At 41.8% G+C, this 24,310-nt stretch overlaps 1 protein-coding gene across 1 annotated transcript in view; it reads left to right on the top strand.

Annotated features, from left to right (window-relative positions):
• The window catches only part of klhl32 (kelch like family member 32), a 152,618-nt gene extending 129,222 nt beyond the window's left edge, over window positions 1-23,396 (top strand). The window contains exons 6-9 of the mRNA XM_033021048.1: window positions 13,543-13,601; window positions 17,193-17,385; window positions 20,846-20,940; window positions 23,012-23,396. Of these exons, the coding sequence (XP_032876939.1) occupies window positions 13,543-13,601; window positions 17,193-17,385; window positions 20,846-20,940; window positions 23,012-23,173 (509 nt within the window). The 3' untranslated portion in view covers window positions 23,174-23,396. The remainder of the gene's footprint in view (window positions 1-13,542; window positions 13,602-17,192; window positions 17,386-20,845; window positions 20,941-23,011) is intronic.
• The last annotated feature ends 914 nt before the right edge of the window (window positions 23,397-24,310 follow it).

Here is a 24,310-nt window from a genome sequence, read left to right as displayed (position 1 = left end):
GATTAGAGATATGACAGGGAAATATGCCAAGGAGCACTGACACCTCACGACTGCTTACTTGTCTGCTACTATGAAAACCTTTGTTGACAGTGATACTGCTGATAGAGATTACTTTGCACATTCTGGATGTTATTTTTACAAATTTAGATTTATTTTTTTACAGCTTTGGAAGTTTATACATCAGATTCGCGCTTCATTCTGCCATTTCCTTCTGGTGCACTCCCAAGGGCAAAATCCATCAAACTGCATGCAATCACTCTTTAAATTCTGGAAATGAAACTGCCTCATGCAGGTTGTTGATATTATCCATTCATGTTATTTGGTGGGGAAGCACAAAAATGCTGTGCCAAACACGGGTTAAAAACCATAGATAGACACAAAAAGCTGGAGTAACTCAGTGGGACAGGCAGCATCTCTGGAGAGAAGGAATGGGTGACGTTTCGGGTCGAGACCCTTCTTCAGACTGGTTAGGGATAAGGGAAACGTGAGATATAAGCGATGATGTAGAGAGATAAAGAACAACGAATGAAAGATATGCAAAAATGTAACGATAATAAGGGCATTATTAGCTGCTCGTTGGGTGAAAATTAGAAGGTGGTGTGACTTAGGTGGTAGAGGGATAGAGAGAGAGGGGGAATGCCAGGGCTACCTGAAGTTAGAGAAATCAATATCATACCACTGGGCTGTAAGCTGCACAAGCGAAATATGAGATGCTGTTCCTTGTCGTTTAAATTGTCGAATGGTGTGCGACTAGGGAAAACATAGTGAAACAATATCAAGATTAACATAACGGAAGAGATAAAAAAAATCAAAACTTGATTTTGCTCATCGCTAATTATGGTTTCAAGGCTTTTAATAACTGGGTTTTGCTGTAATTTTTAACATTACTTTGGGGACAAAATGCATCAGTTATGCCAGAAACATCGCTGTGAATTTTTGATTGTCAGTCACGATTAGTTAGAAATACTGCAATTATTACATCGATGATTAAAACCATGGCAGCTGGTAGTACTTGAAAACAAACTGCAAGTAACAAATTGCACACTATAAAATCACAATGAATAGAAAGAGGTTAGTCAAATTAACAATAAAAAAAAATCTTGAGGGGGAAAAGAGTATTCCGCAGTTTTCTGTGAGGCTTCAAATTTCACAGACTTAAACCTACGAAAGGCTTCTGTACGCCTCTATCTTTCCTCTTCTAATTCTTAGTGGTCAGAAATGGTCATCCCTGCAAGTGCTTGAAAAACTGCATTTCCTACTAAAAACAAAATGCTGTTGCAAGTGCTTTGTTTGAAAACAGGGAAAACATTTGAACATTTAACAAATTTTGTACATTTGAGGGTGTTTAAATTATTGTTGCATTGTTCGTGGATAAATGTAGATATTTAAAAAAAAAATGCAGATATCCATATGCATAATAATTGTACCCACTACTGTCAGAAAATTTATAATCTTGAACATGCATCTTTGCAATCAGCATAAGTCACGGCGCACCTTATTCTCACTCCTGTTTCTAGAGTGCTTGTCACAGTATTCGCAGACTCTGCACTAGATGGAACAGGGGGTGCTTGACTCAACGGATGGATGTATGGCTAGGGATGTTGTATGCTGCTTCCTAAGTTTGTGCATTGTCTTCCATTGTAGAGACATCTTATCAGATGTTCCTTCTCCATTTTGACTGACTGCAAGCCATGGATTTTGTGAGTCTGTGAAGAAATTGTCAAAGGGACTGTGAGAATGCCCTGGTGTCCCAGCTACACTAGTCCCACCTGGCTGCGTTTGGTCCATATCCCTCCAAACCTGCCCTGCCCATGCACCTGAAGGAAAGAACTTTAGATGCTAGTTTAAATCGAAGCTAGACACAAAATGCTGGAGTAATGCAGCGGGACAGGCAGCATCTTTAGAGAGAAGGAATGGGTGACGTTTCGGGTGGAGATCAGTCTGAGGAAGGGTCTCGACCCGAAGTGTCACCCGTTCCTTCTCTCCAATGATGCTGCCTTTCCCGCCGACTTACTCCAGCATTTTGTGTCTATCCATGCACTTGTCTAACTGTATCTCAAACGTTGGGATAGCCCCTGCCTCAACCACCTCTTCTGGTAGCTTGTTTCATACACCCAACACCTTTGTGTGAAAACAAATACCCCTCATATTCCTATTAAATCTTTTCCCCTTCACCTTAAACCTATGTGCTATTGTCCTCTGATCCTCAATGTATTTTCATCATACTCCTAGAAACCGCTTGCCGTGCTGAAACTTGGCTTAGGAGAGTAATTGTTTTGAAAGTCTGGTATTAGGTACATGGATCATGTGGGCCACCCAACAGAGCTGGTTGAGCATGAGTAGACCTGGGAGAGGACACTTGTCATCGTCTTCCCCTATGCTGCCACTGAATTTCAAGTTTATTTTCACTGACAAATAACCTTGGAGACAATGAAGGGCTTTCAGAGTATTGCATCAATTCACTAGTTCATCAGCAGCCTGCGTGTGTGGAGCATACCAGCAAACAGCGCAGTGCGTCATTTTCGACTGCGCTGTCCTCCACCCCCCCGGTGGAGGGGTAGACCTCACGGCCCTCGACAACAGCACATTGAACTGGCTACAGCGCCAGGAGGACGTTACATAACTGCTGCTGCTTCAAACGCAAGAAGACTAGTTCACACTCTGACATAACTCTAAACCCTCTGGCCTTGACTGCCTCAGAGTGGCACTCCACAGGGGCGGCCTAGTAACACAGAGGTAGAGTTGCTGCTTTACAGCCCCAGAGACCGCGTGGGTTTTCCCCCGGGTGCTCCGGTTTTGTCCCACATTCCAAAGACGTACAGGTTTGTAGGTTAATTTGACTATGGTAAAAATTGTAAATTGTCCCTAGTGTGCATCAGAGTGCTGCTGTTTGGGAGTGATCACTGGTCGGCGCAGATTCAGTGGCCGAAGGGCCTGTATCCACACTGTATCTCTAAACTAAATTAATCTAAGATATCTTATTGGTGTCACCTATCTGTGTTGAACATTCTTGACTGGCCAAGAAGCTGCAGTCTACAGCTGAACACTCCTATCCCAGTGTTCATCCTGGTCATCTGCTGAATCCTCAGTGGAGGTTCAGCAGCTTTTCATTTTCCAAATTATACTCTTTGGGGAAAACACTTAATTTGGTACAAAAGGATGGGAGAACAGATACACAAAATAGGCACTATATACATTTGTTTTGACAGTGTTGGCATGGGTTGTTTAATTAAAAAAAAATGTGGATATGGATACTTTTCTTTTAATGAAGTGCTGGTTGATTGAAAGATACAGCATGGAAACGGCCCCTTCACCTCCCCCCTCCCGCAGTCCACGCCAACCATAGGTCACCCATTCACACTGATTTTGTTACCCCACTTGCGTTTCCACTTCCTAAACACTAGGGGCATTTTACAGAGACTAATTAACTTAAAAATCTACATTGGGACATGGGAGGAAACCAGAGTATGCAGAGGTGACCCACGCAGTCACAGCAAGAATGTGTACCCAAGGTCAGGATCGAATATGCATCTCTTAGGCTGAGGCAGCAGTCTACTGTCTCTGCACCACTGTCCTGCCCAGTGTTAGAAGTGACGGAAAACCTAATTGGACGGTGACCATCAAAAAAGTGAGAAGAATCACAACACATTTCGTGAACAAGGGACTTGAGTTTGTTGAACTTCTTTCCACCAGCTTGTCTTTTAGAGTTAAGATAAAAGGGCCACGGTTGTTGTTAATTTGTTTTTTTATCTCTAATCTGACCACTCTATATATTACAGGCATGGAAATTGCTATCAAAATATGGAGGGGATCGGGGGACAGGGGGGACAGAATTTCTTGGTGGCCGCGTGTGCATGCGCGCACACACACACACACACACACGCGCGCGCGCGCGCACACACACCCACGCGCACACACCCACGCGCGAGGCTTCGGAGGCTTAATCCAGCGCTAAATGCAGCTCAACTCTGCCTGTCTCGCCGGGTTAACCTACAGCCCTGCCTGGACACCAGCGCTGCTTCTCCACGCTGACTGTAAGCCTGGGCCATATTTCCCGCAAGTCCAGGCAGGGCTGTAGGTTAACCTGGCAGGACAGGCAGAGTTGAGCTGAGTTTAGCGCTGCTTCTCTGCGCTGGCTGTGGGCCTGGGGGCACCGTGCCCGTCTGACTCCCGACGTCTCTGGCCACCCCCGGGCGTGGGGGCACTCGGGTGGGGACGGGACAGTGCCGGAGAGCCGGGATCGATCCTGGCTGTGGATGAGGCGCAGGTCTGTGCCGAGAGTGTTTTGGCACGTCTCCCTCCTCCAATCATCGCGCTGAATTATCATGTCCAGCCCCCATTGCCTGCTGACCGACGTCTCGCTCGTCCAATCAGCGCCCTCAATCAGCAGTCCCACCCCCACTGTCTCGCGGAAAGCGGAAATTTCACCGGTTTTTAAAATCCGGATTACAAAAAATGGGGGGGGGGGGGGGGGGGGGGGGGGGACTGTCCTCCACCTCTCATAATCGGGGGAGGGGGGGGCGTGTTCCACCTGGCCCCCCGGGATTTCCGCCCGATATATTATACCGACCCGGAAGATGGCAATGACTGATCCCTCATTATGGGAAACAGGCACAACATGCCGTTGTGGTCCTATCAATGTCATTAGTTCCGACATTAACCACAACCTATAGCTGATTAATTTAGCCCACATAAATGTCTATCTTCAACCTGTTGGTGTCCTTTACTCTAGCATTAAGCACATGGCATGCAGTCTGAAATTAGTCGTAGACTCAGAATAAAAGGACGTTCCTTTAGGAACGAGATGAGGAGGAATATATTTAATCAGAGGGTGGTGAATCTGTGGAATTCATTGCCACAGAAGACTGTGGAGGCCAAGACAATGAATAGTTTTAAGGCATAGATTCTTGATTAGTATGGATGTCAGGGGTTATGAGAAGAAGACAGGAGAATGGGGTTGAGAGGGAAAGAAAGATCAGCCATAATTGAATGGCAGAGTAGACTTGATGGGCTGAATGGCCTAATTCTGATCCTACCACTTCTGAACCATTTCAAGCCAAATGTCCCTCTGTCTGTCTCTGTCTCCACCTGTGATCTATGTCTTCCTACATGCATTCTAGGGCTCAAAGGTAGCAGGTTACATGGAGTCAATTACCACAGAATGACGTATTGTTTTCAGCTGGGGACTAATCTTTGACCAAATTCTAACTTTTCAGGTCAAGACTTGGCCAGTTCAGGCCCCCCTGAGTCAATGTACACAGTGGAGCCTTTGCAGTTTCACAAATTTGCCTCTCCATTGGGCACAACATAAATTACATTTTTAATCAGTAGTATTTTATTGTCACATGCTGAGATACAGTGAAAATTGTTGTTTAACATATAATTCAGTAAAATCACACATACATAAGCACAATCACAATCAAGAATGCAGGGCTGTAGTATAAGAATAGAAGATTTCAATTAAGCAGTACACAGAGTTGCATCACAGAGCTATGTTTCCTAGCCAACAGCTGCTACAATATTTTTGAGAAAAATGCAAAAAAGACAAACCACTGAAATGAAAACTGTACATGCTGTTGATCTGAAATTAAAACTACAGAGGAGAGCCAAGATTCAGTATCTTGCCAGAGATACACTGTCAAGACTGAAACCAAGAGCTGTAGAATCATCTTTAACAACATCAGGTGATTTAATCATAGCTGCACTGAAACCTTAGCATGCTGATTAGACCCCTGGGAAGCAAATAGAATGAAATGTTAATCTGTCTGATACGCTCAATAGGTGAGCCCTGGAATCCATGGGGCTTTGATTGCAAGGGATGATGTGCCAGCATGAGGTAGCATAACGTAACTGAAAAATCAGCTTGATGAATTTTGAGAACTTTAACAGGCAAATGCACCTCACTTTTAAGCAAATTAAACAATAAGAACACTCTAAATTAATACCTGTTTTTGTACAATCAAATTTGTATGCAAATCCTCAGAGTTCCTCGCTGATAGATAGGAATGAATATAAAGTGCACATGTGGATGGAATTACATTCCGAAACGGAACTGAACACTGAATATGTTCTCTTTAAAATACAAATAATAGACATTCCATGGTGTTCTCCTCCCAAATAAAACAATATTCACTGCTTGTCAAGCATTCACCATGTCAAGGAGAGATTAATCAGTGAGAGATTAGCTCTGTATTTTCTGTGTGTTATTCATACCAACTTCCGAGCAGCATGTTTCAAGAGGTGTAGGGAGGAACTGCAGATGCTGGTTTACATCAAAGATAGACACAAAATGCAGGAGTAATGCCCCTGTCCCACTTAGGAAACCTGAACGGAAACCTCTGGTGACGTTGCGCCCCACCCAAGGTTTCCGTGCGGTTCCCGGAGGTTTTTGTCAGTCTCCCTACCTGCTTTCACTACCTGCAACCTCCGGCAACCGCACGGAAACCTTGGGTGGGGCGCAAAGTCTCCAGAGGTTTCAGTTCAGGTTTCCTAAGTGGGACAGGGGCATAACAGGCAGCATCTCAGAAGAGAAGGAATGGGTGACCTTTTGGGTCTGAAGGATATCGACCTGAAAAGTCACCCATTCCTTCTCTCCAGAGATGCTGCCTTGTTCCGCTGAGTTACTCCAGCATGTTGTGTCTACGTATTACGGGGTGATACTAACCATGTGACCCACGGGCTGCATTAACCCTCCGGGGATGAATAAAGTTGTATTGTGTCGTAGGGGAGTGGCAGGGGAGTTGGAGTCAGAGCAGCAGGTCAGCAAGTGGATGAATTGAGGGGAAGGTAGACCACCTGGTGCGCCACACGATGGCAGCCTGTTATTTTTAGAGAGTTTACAAACTTGATGTAAATGTTCTCTGGTTTGTTTTATTTGTGGGGTGGGGTGGGTCGGGGGTCGGGGGAAACTTTTCAGTTTCTGACCTTGCCGGAGATGCGATTGTTTTTCGGGTCGTATTTCCGGTTGCTCTGCGGCCTCGCTCGGGACTGACTTTGAGCCCCACCGCGGGGCGTGGACTTACCATTGGGGTCGATTTCTTGCCTGGGATCGCTTCAACCGTGGCCTGCGGATTTTACCATCCAGGGCTCGCAGTCTCAGGAGAGACTGAGTCGGGAGCTCTGGAAGCCTCACGACGTTCGAGTAGCCCCGTCCGATCTCGCGGCATGGGGGTGCTGAGATTCCCACCCCCCAATGCAGGAGCTGATCGCCCCGACGAGGGGGCCCGCTGCTGGCTACGGAAGTAAGATCATCCCGTCAACGGGAGGCTCGAGGCCCCCGATCGATGGACGACAAAGAAGGGAAGAAATTGAACTTTATTTTCGTCCCTCCATCACAGTGAAGAATGTGGAGGAGTCACTGTGGTGGATGTTTACGTTAAAATGTATTTTGTGTGTTCTGTTACTTTTTATTTGTATGACTGACTTGGCAAAATGAAATTCCTCATATGTTGCAAAACACACTTGGCTAATAAAGTATTATTGTATTGTATGAATAACGTCTGAAAATAGGAATGGGCAGAGTCAGAGGAAGAGCCAACACTGCTTATTTATAATTTGCACTGGATGTAAATCAGAATAGGTATGTAGACAGACGATAGAAAAATGCAAAACCAACAGGGTTGTTGCAGTTGAGTGACTATAACTTCCCCAATATTGACTGGGACTTTACCAGTTCAAGAGGCTTTGATAGGTGAATCCAAGAGGGCTATTTGAAATAATGTGCAGATAGTCTAACTGGAGATAACGATAGTGGAGTCAGGGGATTTGGGGAGAAGGCAGGAACGGGGTACTGATTGGGGATGATCAGCCATGATCACATTGAATGGTGGTGCTGGCTCAAAGGGCCGAATGGCCTACTCCTGCACCTATTGTCTATTGAGATGCGACCATAACTAGGCCTTGTATTGGGAAACAAGCCTGGCCAGATGACTGGCATTTCAGTGGGAGAGCATTTTGAGAACAGTGAACACAAATCTTTATGTTTTAAGATAGTTAGGAATAAGGATAAGTCTGGACCTTGGGAGAAGGTTGAAATTGGTGTAAGGCAGATATTATTGGCCAGTTTGGAGGATTTTTGTGAAACTAATTTTATTTAATCGCTAAGTTGCTTGAATCTGTAATTGCACCAGGATTCTTAATTGACACTTTGGAAAGGTTTATTTTAAATGTTCACCTCTTATAAATGTCAATGTAAGAGCATTGTTTAAAAAATGTGACAATAAATAGGCGGATAGATTCTGTTCTATTTTGATTGCTCAAGGTCTTTTTGGTAATTTAATTAAAATGGCAAACCTTGGATGGAGCTAGAGGATACAGGTGAGGTCTTAAATGACTGTTTCCCATCGATGGACAAGGACATTGTAGATGGAGAATTCTGGGAGGAGGATTGTGCATTCTAGAACCAAGTACCTTTGAAAAGGAATGTTTCAGCAGACATCAATAGAAAAATCCCCAGGGCAAAATGAGATTATCCCAACGACAGATTGGTTAGGAAATTGACTGAAAGTTTTATATCTTCTCTGGTCACAGAAGAAATGCCAGATAAATGTATGTCAGTGATGATGTAACTTTATTCCGGCAGCAGGGATACACCAGGTATTACAGGGCAATTAATCTAACGACAGTGGTAGAGAAGTTATTGAACATAGAGATTACAGCAAAGGGACAGGTCCTTCGACCCACCATGTCTGTGCCCAACTCTGTAGAACATAGAACAGTACAAATTGGTAAAATGTTTTAAGGCTCAGGATTAATCTGGGTTTGTAAAGGCAGGGGTTAATCAGGGGTAGCTTTGTCATGGTGCTAATATTTTGAAGAGATGGTTAAGTGAATTAATGAGAGCAGTTCAGTTGGTACTATGGACTTCTCCAAAGCCTTTGACACGCCCCATCTGGAATAGTTGAATTGCTCTGTAAACTGGAAAAGCTCAAAGGGCAAAATGGTCCATCTATCTCACGAGAGGTGTGGTTCAATAAAAGCCAAGATGGAGAATATAAGAGGGAGAATTGGTACAACCATACGAAACATACGGCACAATTTTGATCGCCACGCTTATAGGAAGGATGTCATTTGTACTGGAGGGGGTGGAGAGGAGCTTCACTTGGATGTTGTGTGTAGGAAGGAACCAGCAGATGCTGGTTTAAACTGAAGATAGACACAGAAAGGATCTGATGATGGGTCTTGACCCGAAACGTCACCCATTCCTTCTCTCCAGAGATGCTGCCCGTCCCGCTGAGTTACTCCAGCATTTTGTGTCTATCTTCACTTGGATGTTGCCTGGTTTGGAGCATTTCAGATATGAAGCTGGATTCTAAAGGATCAGAGCATGCCGAAGGAGGACTTAATTGTGGTATCTAAGGACATAGACGGTGAGAAAGTTCTGTCCCTTGGCAGAGGTGTCCAGGTAGGTTTAAGGTAAGGTGTTAGAGGTTTAGAGGGAATTTTAGACAGAAATTATTCACCTAAGGGTTGATTGAAAGCTGAAACACACTGTCTGAGGAGTGATGTCACAAAATGAAATAAGTATTTTGTTGAGTATTTGAGACAGCATGACATAAAAAGCTGTGGGCCAAGTGCTGGAAATGGGATTAGTGTAGATAGGCAACAGGTGGCTGGTGCAGAGGGTGGATCGAAGAGCCTGTTTCTGTCTGGTACGATTCTGTGGCTTGGAGATAGATCAAAGAAGAGAACAGCCATATCTCTAGGATATGCAGCTAAAGTTTGCCAGAACTTGATTTAAGTGGGGGTAAAGATGATTGAGCGAAATATGATCTCCATCACTAAAACGCTGAGAGTCATTGATGATTTGAATGGAAACGAGTGCTGTAACCAGTTTGTGGCCTAGGCCTGGAGCAGATAGATTAAAAATTAACAAGTGTCAATTATGTCAAGTGGAATTTGTGAAGGAACAGTTTTGTGCCCGAGAATAATGTATATATAAAACATCTGAAAAAACTGGCCCTCTTCGTTAGTCTGTGTTATTCAACATTTCCTGAGCCACTATGTAGATTCTGTCAATCCAGAGACGGTGTGGACATGATCTTCACTGCATGAAATTTCCACAATGTTTAAGAAAGAAATGTCCAAGAATAGATATTATTACCGACTGGAACACATGGCTAATTTCTTGTGTCAACGAAGGCTATTACTGATTGATTAAGTCGTACATGTGGAGTTTAGAGTTTCTCATATTTTCAAGGATTAGTGGTGTTTTTACTGAGCTGTCGACAGAAGATTAAGTCGAAGGGGGGTGGGGTCTGTCAGTGAATAGATTGTACACTGGAGTTTCATGCATGGAGGGTTGTTTCTCGGTTTGTGTTTTGGTATGATTGTACTTAAAAGTGAGTCACCTTCAGGTCGTATTGAATGCCCGGAGCGCACAGCAAATGTTTTTTTTTTGCGGAAAAATAACCTAAATAAAAATCTCAAGTTTATGTGGCTAAACCTTAATCCATTGCATATTTAAAATGGTACTTAAGAATTTGATTATTTATTAATTGTATCATTTTTGTTTTCTTTACCTGTGCAACATATTAAGAGTAAAACACTTGTTTTTAACATTAAAATATTGTATCATTCAAAAAAGACACAAAGTGCTGGAGTAACTCAGCGGGTCTGGCAGCATCTCATGAGAACAGTCCTGTCATCGGGAAGAAGATACAGGAGCCTGAACACTGTAACGTCCAGGTTCCGGAAAAAGTTTCTTCCCTACAGCCATCAAGCTATTTAACACAACCTTCAAATAAGCTCTGAACTACATAGACGGGGGCATTGATTTTGTCTTTTTGCACTATTATTGTGTGTATGTATGTGCATATATATTCATGACCCATCTTCATGTTCTCCAGAGATGCTGCCTGTCCTGCTGAGTTACTCCAGCAGTTTGTGTCTCTTTTAGTAAACCAGTACCTGCAGTTCCTTGTGGCATCATAAATACCATTTCCCTTTCATATCATTGCATTTTAAGTAGATAAGCACTTTGCTTTATCCAGCAGCATGTTTCTCTCAAAGTTTGGACAATATCAATCGGCCTAAGATAGAATGAAATAATATTAAGAAGGCTCATTTGACGTGTACACTGGCCAACATGGACGTGTGGTAATGGTAATGCTCACAAGAACTTTTGCTTTGAACAGTGCCAAGTTAATCAACTTCAAAAGAAGGAGTAACACTGGTGTCACAGTTGGCCCCAGGCTTACAGATGGAGAAGGGTAAACTTCAGGTTCCTCTATACAGACTCACCTCCTCATGCTGATCATTGGCTCTTGTTGGTTATCATCCACTGCTACCTTCTGTTCATTATCAACGGACTGGTTTTCTCTCAGTCCACTGGCTCTCCATAGATGTCACCACTGGCATCGGCTGAACATTATCCCTTGGTATCTTCTTGTCATGGTCCATTTGCTCGCATTGATCACTACCCTCTGATCCCCTGCTACCTACCTTGTAGCAGGGGATCAGGACATTGTGCCTTCCCCCACAGTGCTATCCACTGTGGGGGGATGATTTTTTTGTCTATTTGTAGTCTTGTAGGCCTGTGTCCAAGATGGCTGCCGTGAAGAGAGAGTGGACGCTGGCGCGCTTTGGCTGCCGCTGCTCCCTCTTCACACTGTGTTTTTGATTTTCTGTTTTTGGATTGAATCCTGTTTTTAAATTGTGTCTCTGTGATGTCTTTATTGTTATATTCCGATTATATGTTATTCCGATATACTATGTAAGGTGTCCTTGAGATGTTTGAAAGGCGCCCATTAAATAAAATGTATTATTATTATTATTACCTATCCATTGGCTCCTCTGTCTACTGAATTCTCTTATTCACTATTCATTGGTTCCTGCCAGCCACTGGATCCCTGGGTACCTTCCACTCACTGTCCGTAGACGCTAATTGGTCACTAACCACAAGCTCTCCTGGCTCCCATTAAAACCCTGTTGAAAGATGGTTCCTGGTGCTATTTTCTACTCATGGTCAGTATGAAGAATAACTACTCAGGTTAGATACTAATGAAGCTTCAATCGCTCTGGAACCATAATCCACTGTGAATTTATAGAAATAATCACAGATGCCACTCCAATAACTCTGGTCTGCCCTCAAGACCTTGCTCTGGCTGGATATTCTTAACGGAATCAAGGGATATGGGGAGAAAGCGGGACAGGGGACTGATTCTGGATGATCAACTATGATCATATTGAATGACAGTGCTGGCTCGAAGGGCCGAATGACCTACTCCTGCACCTATTTTCTATGAAATGGGGATGAAGACGGCCCTACACTCTGCCCTGACCCACCTGGACAGCAATAACACCTACATCAGGATGCTGTTCATTGATTTCAGCTCTGCCTTTATCACTGTCATCCCCGCCAGCTTGATCACCAAACTCAGCGGACTTGGCATCTCCACCTCCCTCTGCAATTGGACACTGGATTTCCTCACCAACAGACCACAGTCTGTTAGGGTCAACAACCTCACCTCCTCCACTATAACACTGAACACTGGCATGCCACAGGGCTGTGTGCTCAGCCCTCTTCTCTACTCCCTCTTCACCCATGACTGCATCCCTAAGAATGGCTCCAACGCCATCACTAAATTTGCCGACGACACCACGGTGGTAGGACTGATCAGTGACAACGACGAGTCCAGCACCTGACAACCTGGTGTGCCAACAATAACCTCGTCCTCAACTCCAAGAAGACGAAGGAAATTATTGTTAACTTTAGGAAGAACAGAGGGGGCAGACATACCCCCATCCATATAAACGGGACTGAGGTGGAGCGCGTCTCCAACTACAAATTCCTCGGGGTACACATCTCGGAGGATCTGTCCTGGTCCCTCAACACCTCCAAGCTGATCAAAAAGGCGCAGCAGCGCCTTTACTTCCTGAGGAGGCTCAAGAAAGCTCACCTGTCCCCCCAGATCCTGACCAACTTTTACCGCTGTACCATCGAAAGCATCCTGACCACCTGCTTCACGGTATGGTACAGCAGTTGCACCGTAGCGGACAGGAAGGCACTACAACGGGTGGTGAAAACCGCTCAGTACATCATCGGTGCCCCGCTCCCTGCCATGGATACCCTCCACCGAAAACGGTGTCTGAGACGGGCCGGGAAGATCATCAAAGACCCCTCCCACCCCAACCATGGACTGTTTGCCCTCCTCCCATCAGGGAGGCGGTACAGGAGCCTCAGGTCTCGTACTAGTAGGATGAGGAACAGCTTCTACAACAACACTATCACATTGCTGAACTCGGAGTCCCGCCGATAGATTTCTCCAGTCTCTCCGTCCACATTGTTTGCTTCTTCTGTATTTTTATTTCTATATTGCACTATTACTACGACTGACGCTAAACTGCATTTCGTTGTACCCGTACTTGTATCTGTGCAATGACAATAAAGTTGAATTGAAAATTGAATTGAATTGAATTGAATTGAGAGGCAAGGCAGGGTGAGATAGATGTTGATGAAAATTTGGAATGAAATGTAATAGTACAATGAAATACTCACCAAGTAAGTATTTAGCTGGAATTAATATTATTATTTTGTGTTAGGTGGAGTGACGAACACGGCTCAATACCAGAACAGGCTTATGGTGTACGATCCAAGTCAGGTAAGCATCATTATTCTATACTGTAAAGACTCTTCATATGATTAGTCTTAACATTTGTAAGTGTGCACTGAAAATTAAAATTTTATGAAATGGGAACTAAACCTGCTAACAGTAACTTCCTCAGTGTCTCATGCCTCAGCTTAGCTCTCAATCAAAAAGACTCGGGTGTCCTTATAGGAAAATCGTTAAATTATCAGAAACTGGTTTAGAAAATAATCAGAATTTGAAAGAAGAGTGTAGTATTATAGGACAGATGTGAAGCCGCAATTACATACAACCCTTACTTACCTGCATCAACTGTGAGCATTTCTGAGATTCAACGTAAAGGTTAATGACAGCCTTGGAACAGATGCAGTATAAATTTACTTTAATTGTACCTAAATGATCGCAATACTAGTAAGCATTAAACACATGATATTTGTATTTCCTTGGATATAAAAGATTAAGTGTAATTTGATTTGTTTAAGATATCGCATGCAGTTGCAAAACTGATAGTGGTCATAGTAGGGAATATTAATTTTCCTAATGTAGACTGGGATTACCATGGTGCTAAGGGCTTAAATGGGGTAACCTCGGTATATGTGACAATAAACTAAACTCAAGAATATATTTCATGTGGTTCATCAAGAATTTGGAAACATTTGTCAAGACATCTACCTCACTATCTATGTTGAGATTCTGGTATTTTTGATTTGGGCCTATCGCTCTTTTACTGTACAGGGCCTGTCCCATTTAGGCTATTTTTAGGCGACTGTCATAGACATAGCAGGTTGCTGAAAAACCGACGACTGGACCCCCCCCCCCCACTCGACATAAAATTTGAAAAAGAATCATTACTTTAACAACAAAAAGAAGGTCTGCACCGGCACAACCTGGCGACAACTACAACAGCACCTACGTCAGGAGAGGTCAAGGAACGCTCATTGGCGTCATCTCACTGTCGCCAAAAAATTTTCAACGTTGAAATTCCAGCGGCGACCGAGGATACTACTCACGACCATACAGGCGGCATCCCGGCAACAGCCTAGTCGCCTAAAAAATCGCCTAAGTGGGACAGGCCCTTAACTATTCCTGGAGTTTAGTTTAGTTTTTTTATCATTTATACTGAGGTACAGTGAAAAGCTTTTGTTGCTAGTCTAAAGACTATACACGATTACAATCGAGGCATCCATATTGTACATATACATGATAAGGGGAAAAATGTTTAGTGCAAGAAGTTAACCAAATGTACTAATCAGGTTCAACAATGGTTAATCATTTGTATCCAGGGATAACATACAAAAACCATACAGACAGCAGCCATAGTCAGGATTGAACCCAGGTCTCTGGCGTTGCAATGCAGCAATGTAATGAAGCTGTGCCACCCTTAGACAATAGGATTAGATTTAAAAGCTGGAGTAACTCAGCGGGGCAGGCAGCATCTCTGGAGAGAAGGAATAGGTGACGTTTCGGGTCAAGACCCTTCCTCACACAGTCTAAGGAGGGGTCTCGACCCAAAACATCACCCATTCCTTCTCTCCAGAGATGTTGCCTGCCCTGCTGACTTGCTCAAGTTTTTTGTGTCTATCTTCTGTTTAGACCAGCATCTGCAGTTCCTTCGCACACATAGGATTAGAGTTAGTTTACTTTAAAGATACAGTCATGGAAACAACCTAACTTGTCCATGCCAACCAAGATGCCCATTAGTTTAGTTTTGGCTTAAACACAAGGTTTTTCCTCAGCGAGCACAGCTTCAATTAAAGTTTAACACTTAATTTGTTCATACAGTAAAGCAACCGTTGTGAAATATTACCACATTATGCACCTTGATTAAAACTGCAGGAGAGTTAGTCTATTATTTGCAAATGAACTTTTAATAAAAAACTGCCATTGCAGTGTTCAAAGAGTGAATGTTTTTCTAATCAGGTCTGTTTCGTGTTTACACGTTCACTGGCTTTTTAAAATTCATGTGGCGTTTTATTTGAATAGTGTCCAACAAAAGTCACAGTTGGAAGGACATGGCTCTGAATTCCAATAAGTCTATTATTTGTCATTTAAGATGGGTTTTGTTTTCAGCACGTTGTCTGTCGTGTGATAATAGCTGCCATGTGCAAACGAGCACGCAGGTAGCTGCTAACAGTGCTGACTCCTCTTTTTCTCCACTGATTAGTATCAGCTAGTCATTTATTTATTTTTGAATGACCACACAGTTCCCCAGTGTCTCTTTTCCTGTTGAATACATCAGTATGGATGTCATGCCTTATTTAGAAAGGACATCGGTGAGATCACATCGGGTGTGCAGTGTACAGTATTGTTGTCCTTATTTAAAGAATGACGGCATGCATTTGAACACAATTCAGAGATGTACGAGACTAATACCTGGAATGCGCAAGTTGATCAAAATGGCTGGAAGTGCGAGATGTGACTTGATTGAAATCAATAAAATCATCAGATTCAGATTCAAATGTTATTGTCATTGTGCAGTGTACAGTACAGAGACAACAAAATGCAGTTAACTTCTCCTTAGAAGAGCGACATAGAATATGAACAAGCGACATAGAATATGTGCAATAAGTCAATATATTCACGTGCATACAGTCATAGTAGTGCAATTATTTTTTTTCCTGGTGGAAGGAGTGTCCGGGGGGGGGGGGTGATTGCCAATCACCGAGGTACAGTGTTGAGTAATGTAACAGCCGCAGGGAAGAAGCTGTTCCTGGACCTGCTGGCCCGGCAACGGAAAGATAAAATCATGAGCAATCTTAACAGGATGAACATGGAAAGTATGTTTCCTCTTGTGGGAGAAGTAAGGGTCAGTGTTTAAAAATAAGAAGTCATCCATTTAAGAGAATGATAGGGGCAGTTGATGCACACTGGTATTGGTTTAGACTGCAATGTGCTCCATTTTCAACAGGAAGAGAGTACACTGAGGAAACATGTAGATGTGTATGTGGAAGCTCATATATATTCTCTTGCCAATACTTTTATTGTCAGAGATGGACACAAAAAGCTGCAGTAAATCAGCGGTACAGGCAGCATCTCTGGAGAGAAAGAATGGGTGCTGGGTCTCGACCCGAAACTTCACCCATTCCTTCTCTCCAGAGATGCTGCCTGTCCCGCTGAGTTACTCCAGCTTTTTGTGTCTATCCTCGGTTTAAACCTGCATCTGCAGTTACTTCCTACACTTTTATTGTCAGGTCAGGTTCTGTTTGTAAATCTGGTGAAGAAATCTGCCAATGACAACATAAATTCCTAAAGAAAGTAATCAATGAGCTGCAGATTCTCTTTGATCCACTCTTGGAAACCAGTTGTCAAAGATACAGCTGATTTCAACAGATTATTGTATCTTCGTCATGGATCTAATAAAAGCTCCAACCTCCCCCCTGGTTTATTGCCCCATCCGTAACCAGTCCTGCACGCTCGCCGGGCTCTGACAAGGTGTGGGAACCAGCCCACCTCTCACTGCTTTACAAACATCACAATATTGTTCAGTAACTGAGGCGTTCTGGGGACATGATGCAGATCAGAATAGCTTTAGGGTCATGTCAGGATAATAGTAACGAAGAAATAGCCCTGAAATCCTTTTGTAATCTACATTTTTTTCTGACTCAGAATAAATGGATTAGCCACAGTCCCATGTTACAGAGGCGAGTCTATCATGTAATGGCAGCTGTCAATAGAAAGCTCTATGTACTTGGTGGAAATGACTTGGACTATAATAATGATCGGATTTTGGTTCGAGAAATTGACTGCTACAACATAGACACCGACCAGTGGGTACGCTGCCAATTCAACTTACTCACAGGTAGGTATTTAACCTTACATTTTAATTAGTCTGCATTAATGACAAATTCCATCAATTAGTTTCTTATGAAGTCTTTTTCACATTGTTTTAAAATTTTGTTTTTAGCATTCTATCTCCATGTGCATTTAATTAGTTGTATTATTTATTGAAGAAAATCACAAAGCTATACACAGTCAAGTCAAGTTTATTTGTCACATACACATACAAGATGTGCAGTGAAATGAAAGTATGACTGCTGTTTGAGGGAAATGGGCAGCAATGGATTGCATAGTAATGACCTTGGATTGATTAGTCTCTTAGAAGTTCAATTTTAGTCTCATGTTAAACTTTTGCTTCACAATTGTCTGCGTGATGTACTCTGCTTCTGAAGTTAAGATTGCATTGACTTCATTGAATTGAATTTTAGAAGCATAGTATGAGACATAGGTGAAATCACGTGTCTAATGCATGCAACTAGGATGAATTACAGAATTACATGTGTCTTCTGAAACCTATTGTAAAGGAAGTTTTTTTTATTCGTATAATTCCAATAACAGAGCATTTTCTTGTTTGCCAAGAATAAAATGACTGCAAAGAGTCTGCAGCTTATGTCAAGTAAATTTGAATTATTGTAAAGTAACATACTTACCAATTGGAGTACTGGCAGATGTTTCTGGTAAATTCACTCGTGAACAATAAACTTTGATTATAAGATGTTCGGACCAAAATCTGATATTTCCCTGATATGGTACACATCTTCAGAGTCTGTTGCAATTAGTTTAATCATTTATTACCTGATCTATTTAAGAGTATAAAGAGTTTAATGGCATCGCTGCCCATTTTTCAAAGACTGAAGATTGCCTTTATTTCAGTCCGTCTTCTTTAAAATCATTGTTCCTGGCTTTCAACGCCAAAAATCAGTGGACTTACTTATCACTAGTTAATTAGCTATAAGTACCACATCTTTCCTTGCCCCTGCTAACTGAGCATAGTCTCTCCCAAGCTCTAGCCCTAACATTTACAACACAGGAGGTGTTTGTAGTGTGTGTGCAGGTTGAGAAAGGTCGACAGAAAATGCTGGAGAAACTTTCTTTCCTCTCCATAGATGCTGCCTCACCCGCTGAGTTTCTCCAGCATTTTTTGTCAAACTTCGATTTTTCCAGCATCTGCAGTTCTTTCTCAAACAGGTTGAGAAAGGGCAACCCAACTTATACACACCTTCCAGCACTAGATCCAGAGCCATGCAGGTCATGGTTTTACTGAGTGATAGTCATAAAGTGATACATAGTGGAAACAGGCCCTTCGGCCCAATTTGCCCACACCGACCAAGTATCCCAGCTACACTTGTCCCACCTGCCTGTGTTTGGTCATATCCCTCCAAACCTGTACTATCCATGTACATATCTAACCTTTTTTAATATTGGGATAGTCCCTGTTCCATACATCCACCACCTTTTGTGTTAAAAAGTTACCCCTCAGATTCTTATTCAATCTTTTCCTCTTCACCTTAAACCTATGTCCTCTGGTCCTTGATTGACTTACTCTGGGCAAGAGACTCTGTGCATCTACCCGATCTATTCCTCTCATGATATCCAAATATTTTTTATCTAACTCAGTTTTCACTAAGTTGTCTTTTGTATCTAATTGTTTGAAATTACACATTCTAGTACAAAGCAAACAGTGTGATTGGCGTTCAACCTTCACCCTAAACATTCATTCACTTCACCACCAACACACCATGACTGCATAGTGCACCATCCACAATATGTACAGCAGTTATTTACCCAGGCTACTCCACTCTTCATACCTATATTCTTGTTTAGCAATTTACTTGATACCTTCTTGATTAGATTACGAGGATGTTGACAGGACTAGAGGGTGTGAACTATAGGGAGAGGTTGAGTAGGCTGGGTCTCTGTTCCATAGAGCGCAGGAGGATGAGGGGAGATCTTATAGAGGTGTACCAAAACATGAGAGGAATAGATCGGGTAGATGCACAGAGTCTCTTGCCCAGAGTAGGGGAATCGAGGACCAGAGAATATAGGTTCAAGGTGAAGGATGAAAAGATGAAATAAGAATCTGAGGAGTAACTTTTTTGCACAAAGGGGGGTGGGTGTATGGAACAAGCTGCCAGAGAAGGCAGTTGAGGCTGGGACTATCCCATCTGTTAAGTAAAACAGTTAGACAGGTACATGGATACGACAGGTTTGGAGAGATATGGACCAAGCGCAGGCAAGTGGGACTAATGTAGCTGGGACATTGTTGCTGGTGTGAGCAAGTTGGGCCGAAAGGCTTGTTTCCACACTGTATCACTCTATGTCCTTTTTGGTTTTTGTATTTTTAAATGTGAATTTTTCTCAGCCTAACACCAGTATTTAACTTCACTGGTTGCCGAACACTTTGGGCGGGCTGAGGTTGTGTTAGGAGGTAGGCATTTGTTTCTTTGTTCACACTTTTATTACAGATAATTTCTTCCTCTTTTTAAAAAAAATGTTACTTATAAGATGTCCTGATCTTTGCACAAGCAGACCTTTCCATTGAATGAACGTGGAGGTCTACACATCAACCATACTCACCTATAATAAATCAGAAAATGTTAGAGAAAGTTCTGTCATAGGGGCATTGGTCGGGCTGCTGGGGAGTGTTGTAGAAAAGAGGGATCCAGGAGTACAAGGACATGGTTCCCTGAAAATGTTACGTCCCAGGTCGATAGGGTAGTGAAGAATGCTTTTGCCATGGTGGCCTTTCTTCAGTCAGGGAATTGAGTAGAGAAGGTGGGACATTACGTTACAATGTACAAGATGTTAGTGAAGCTGCACTTGGAGTATTGGGTTCAGATTTTAATCACCCTTTTACAGAAAAGATGCCATTAAGCTGGAAAGGTGCAGAGAAGATTTATGAGGATGTTGCTAGGAGTTGAAGGCATGAACATTAGGGAGAGATTGGGCAGCCTAAGACTTTACTCTTTGGAGCACAGGAAGCTGAGGGGTGATTTTGGAGGTGTATAAAATCATGAGGGAAATTAAAAGGGTGAATGCTCATGGTCTTTTTTCTCAGGATAAGGGAATCACGAACTAGAGGACATAGGTTTACGGTGAGAGGGGAAAAATATAATAAAAACCAGAGGGTCATCTTTTGTACACAGACGCTGGTGGGTATATGGAACAAGCTGTCAGTGAAGTACTTACAGTAGGTACATCTCTGTCAGCTTGCAGGGGTTGGGACGAAGGGTCTATTTCCGTGTTTATCAACTCTATGACTCTAAGGCAAAAGAAACATCAATGTTGATGCATCGAGCTCCATAAGAATAATACAATTCAACACGTAAGCAATGGTTAAAAAGCATGACTAAAAGACATTATCAACTATTTTAACTATAATTTTCATCTTTTATTCAGAATACCAGTACAATATTCAAATTCCATAGAATTAAGCTGTGGTAGATTTTTACAAATCATTACTTTATATTTTTCTACATGAGGTCAAAATGAATCTGGTGTCGCAGTGCACAATGAAAGAATATACCTAGTTGGCGGGTATTCAATATGGACCAATGAGCCACTAGCTTGTATCCAGGTCAGTATCTTAGTTCATTTGTGTTATTTAATACATTTTATGAAGAAATTTAGTTGTAATCTTCAAGATGCAATATTGTGGATAATGCCACAATGGCATACATACATCTGTTGGTTCAGATTTTAAAGTATTAAAAATGTTGTGACTATTGGCATTGCTACTTGTTCGATAATGAAACCAGCAACAAATTCTCAATTTTTGTGTGTGTGTCGCTTGACATGGAAATCCAGAAGGTGCGGTCTGTGATTCTGTCTTCCTGCACAGAATGTGCTTTTGGCAGTTTTCACCAAAGAAATCACTGAAAATCATTTAAATTACTGTTAATATAAAGACACTTACTGTCAAACATATGCTTTGTAGCTTAATTGAGTTTTAAATGTAATTTTAGGCTATTTAAAAAAAACTATTTTTATATTTGTGAAATTATATTTATATTGCATCATATTTTAATTAAAAAATCAGTTTATTTTTCTAATATTTATTTTGGATATTTCAACTTTAATCTTAATTATAGTTAATTAAGTGCAGTAATGTTTTCTAAAATGTAAAAAAAAAAGTTAATTCAACACTGCTTTTTTTTTTTCCATCTTGCTTGCTGTAAAAATTATTTGATTAACCACATTGCTAATTCAATGGCCTCACAGCTGATGGGCTCCAGAGATCCTACTGAATTGATGCCTTAGAGCAACAGGCATTAGAAAATGGCACAACTTTTGTGCAGATCTTCAGTAAGCACCATTGCTTTGCCACTATCCACTACAATAAGGAATCTTGATTAGACTGAAACAAATGAAATTGACAGCTATAATTAACCAAATTTGTGGCATACCTAGTTTTGGATATTGGAAAATATGAAATGAACTGTCTCACCTTACCACAGATATTGTCATTGTTTTATCCATCCCTCCAGCCGCTATCTCTCAGAATTTAAATGAACATTTTTTAATATCTCTTTTGTTGTTCTGACCTGTAACACAAGATAAGATGACCAGGAAAACAAATTATATGTTTGAAGTTTAAATGGTGCAAAAGAACTTATAAACGCTATTATTCTGAATGAATATCTAAACCCATGTTAAATCTGAAATAAATATTGAAAATGCTGGAAACACCCAGTGGGTCAGTGTAACATCTGTGGAAGGAGAAACAGAGTTAATGTTACAGGTCAGAATGATGAAATAAAAATGTTTAAATGTTAATTTAAGTTTGCAGAGAAAGCAGCTGGAGGGATAGATATAACAGACAATATCTTTGGTAGGGTGAGACTCGCCCAAATGGATTACAGGGATAGTTAGAGAGTGAATATACTTCTTGTCTATACTCTATATGTTGGCAGTAGCAAGGCTGAGAGACCTGTGTAGCAGGTAACACTGTACTAATGGAGAGGGTAAAACTGTATCAATATTACAGATTGATGCACTATACGTTATTCTCTTATCATGTATCTATACAGTGCAAATGGCTCGATTGTAATCATGTATTGTCTTCCCGCTGACTGGATAGCACGCAGCAAAAGCTGTTCATTGTACCTTGGTACACGTGACAATAAACTAAACTGCACTGACCTACAGGTATCGGTTACGATACAAATGACCAGTTCTGATCCAGGCAGATAAAGTGAGATACCCAAAGTTGGTGAATTCTCTATCTAATCCAGAAGACTGCAATGCGTTCAGATGGAAAAATAAGTGATGTTCCATTTTAAGAACACTGTATGCAATAGAGGACATTGGAAGAAGGACAAACAAATTGAGGAATGGCTGGTTGGATCCCAGTATGGTGGGAGGGAAAGAGGAGAAAGGACAGGCCTTGCGTCGTGTGGTTGCAAGGGTAAATTCCATAAAATATGTAGTGGTTAGTGAGAACATACTGGAAAATTGCGAAGGGAATGTTTCACTTAAAATGCTAAAAGGGGAGGTGAAGGCATGCCTGCTGCTTAAATCTCAGCAGACATTAAAAATGCAAGTGAGAACATGGTATATTTTAACCAGGAAATTGTTGTGATAAATATATATATATATGACTTAATAAAAATGCACGTGACACTCGAAAATCTATGTTGTTTTGCCAGGTACTGGATGTCAGTACGGAAGGTAAAGAAGAGGTGTTTTATGGGCCAACGCTACCATTTGCATCCAATGGAATAGCAGGATGTTTTCTTCCAGCCCCGTATTTTACATGCCCTAATCTTCAGACGCTGCAAGTGCCTCATCACAGGATTGGTGCTGTGTGAGAAGAGGGTTTAAGCTTTCAAACCACATGCACTATTGAATGGATATGGCTGTATGTGGCATCAACACTGATTCAAATATCTTTGCACAGGGCAAACCCTATATTTGCTTGCTATGCACTTCAATCAAGACCACAAACAGATAATCTGCCTTTTCATGAATGCATGCTATCATAACTGAAATTCTCTGCGGGAGTTGCCATTTTATATAGAAAGCACTACTGCTACCGCTGTAAGCAATCAGGTTTAGTTATTCAGAAGAACAAAGAAAATCCAAGTTTAATTTGAAAAAAAATGATTGAATCCGAACAGCAAAATTGCTCAGATTAGCCTCATTTTTATGAGGAAAGGGTTAAAACTTGCTGTCAATGCTGTCATCCATGTTTCTATAAATTTCTTAATGTACTCATTTTTTAACTGTAGTTGGTTAGTTTATTAATAGCTATCTTCTTCATTTTGTGTCCAGCTAATCTATGCTTTTTCTTGTTTCTCAACCTGCTGAGCAAGGTTTTCTCACCAAACAATAAAAATTATTATGAGTGGTACTTGCAGGTGAACATTTAACCTGTTCAGACTCCAAACCTCCCAGGCAGAATATTTAAAGCTTTCCCTGAAATAAGACCAGAGAAGCATCTTAGGAATTGTTTTGCTCGTCCACTATTATCATGAATTTATCATGCTCACAAGAACAGATTCTCACCGTGATTCATTTCATTTCTGAAGATTCTTTACTGCAAATTTAAATAAAGTTTTGGAGGAGATGTGCTAAACTCCCTGGCTACCCAAGCCTACGAGAAATAATGTGAGTGAATCTACAAATCAGCTGCTGGAGGAACTCCGCTGGTCAAGCGCATCCATCGGGAGAGGGGGTAAGGAATGGTCGATGTTTCAACACAAAACATTGACCGTTACATTCCCTTCGACTCGCTAAGTTCCTCCAGCAGATCATCTGTTGTTCCAGATTTAAGCATCTGCAGTCACTTGTGTCTCCAATGTTAGTGAATATTGTGTATGTATGTTTCTGGGTGCGAAGCATGTGCCACCAGCAGAGGCTAAATGGCATCCACAAGGACTGGAGCCGGATGTATATTTGTTAAAATGCTGCTCAGTCAAGAGTTAAGTACATTTTTACATAATCGA

The sequence above is a fragment of the Amblyraja radiata genome, chromosome 5 (genome assembly GCF_010909765.2).
Source record: "Amblyraja radiata isolate CabotCenter1 chromosome 5, sAmbRad1.1.pri, whole genome shotgun sequence".
Taxonomy (NCBI): domain Eukaryota; kingdom Metazoa; phylum Chordata; class Chondrichthyes; order Rajiformes; family Rajidae; genus Amblyraja; species Amblyraja radiata.
Note: the sequence above shows the minus strand (reverse complement) of the source record. Positions and strands in the feature narration are given on the sequence as shown.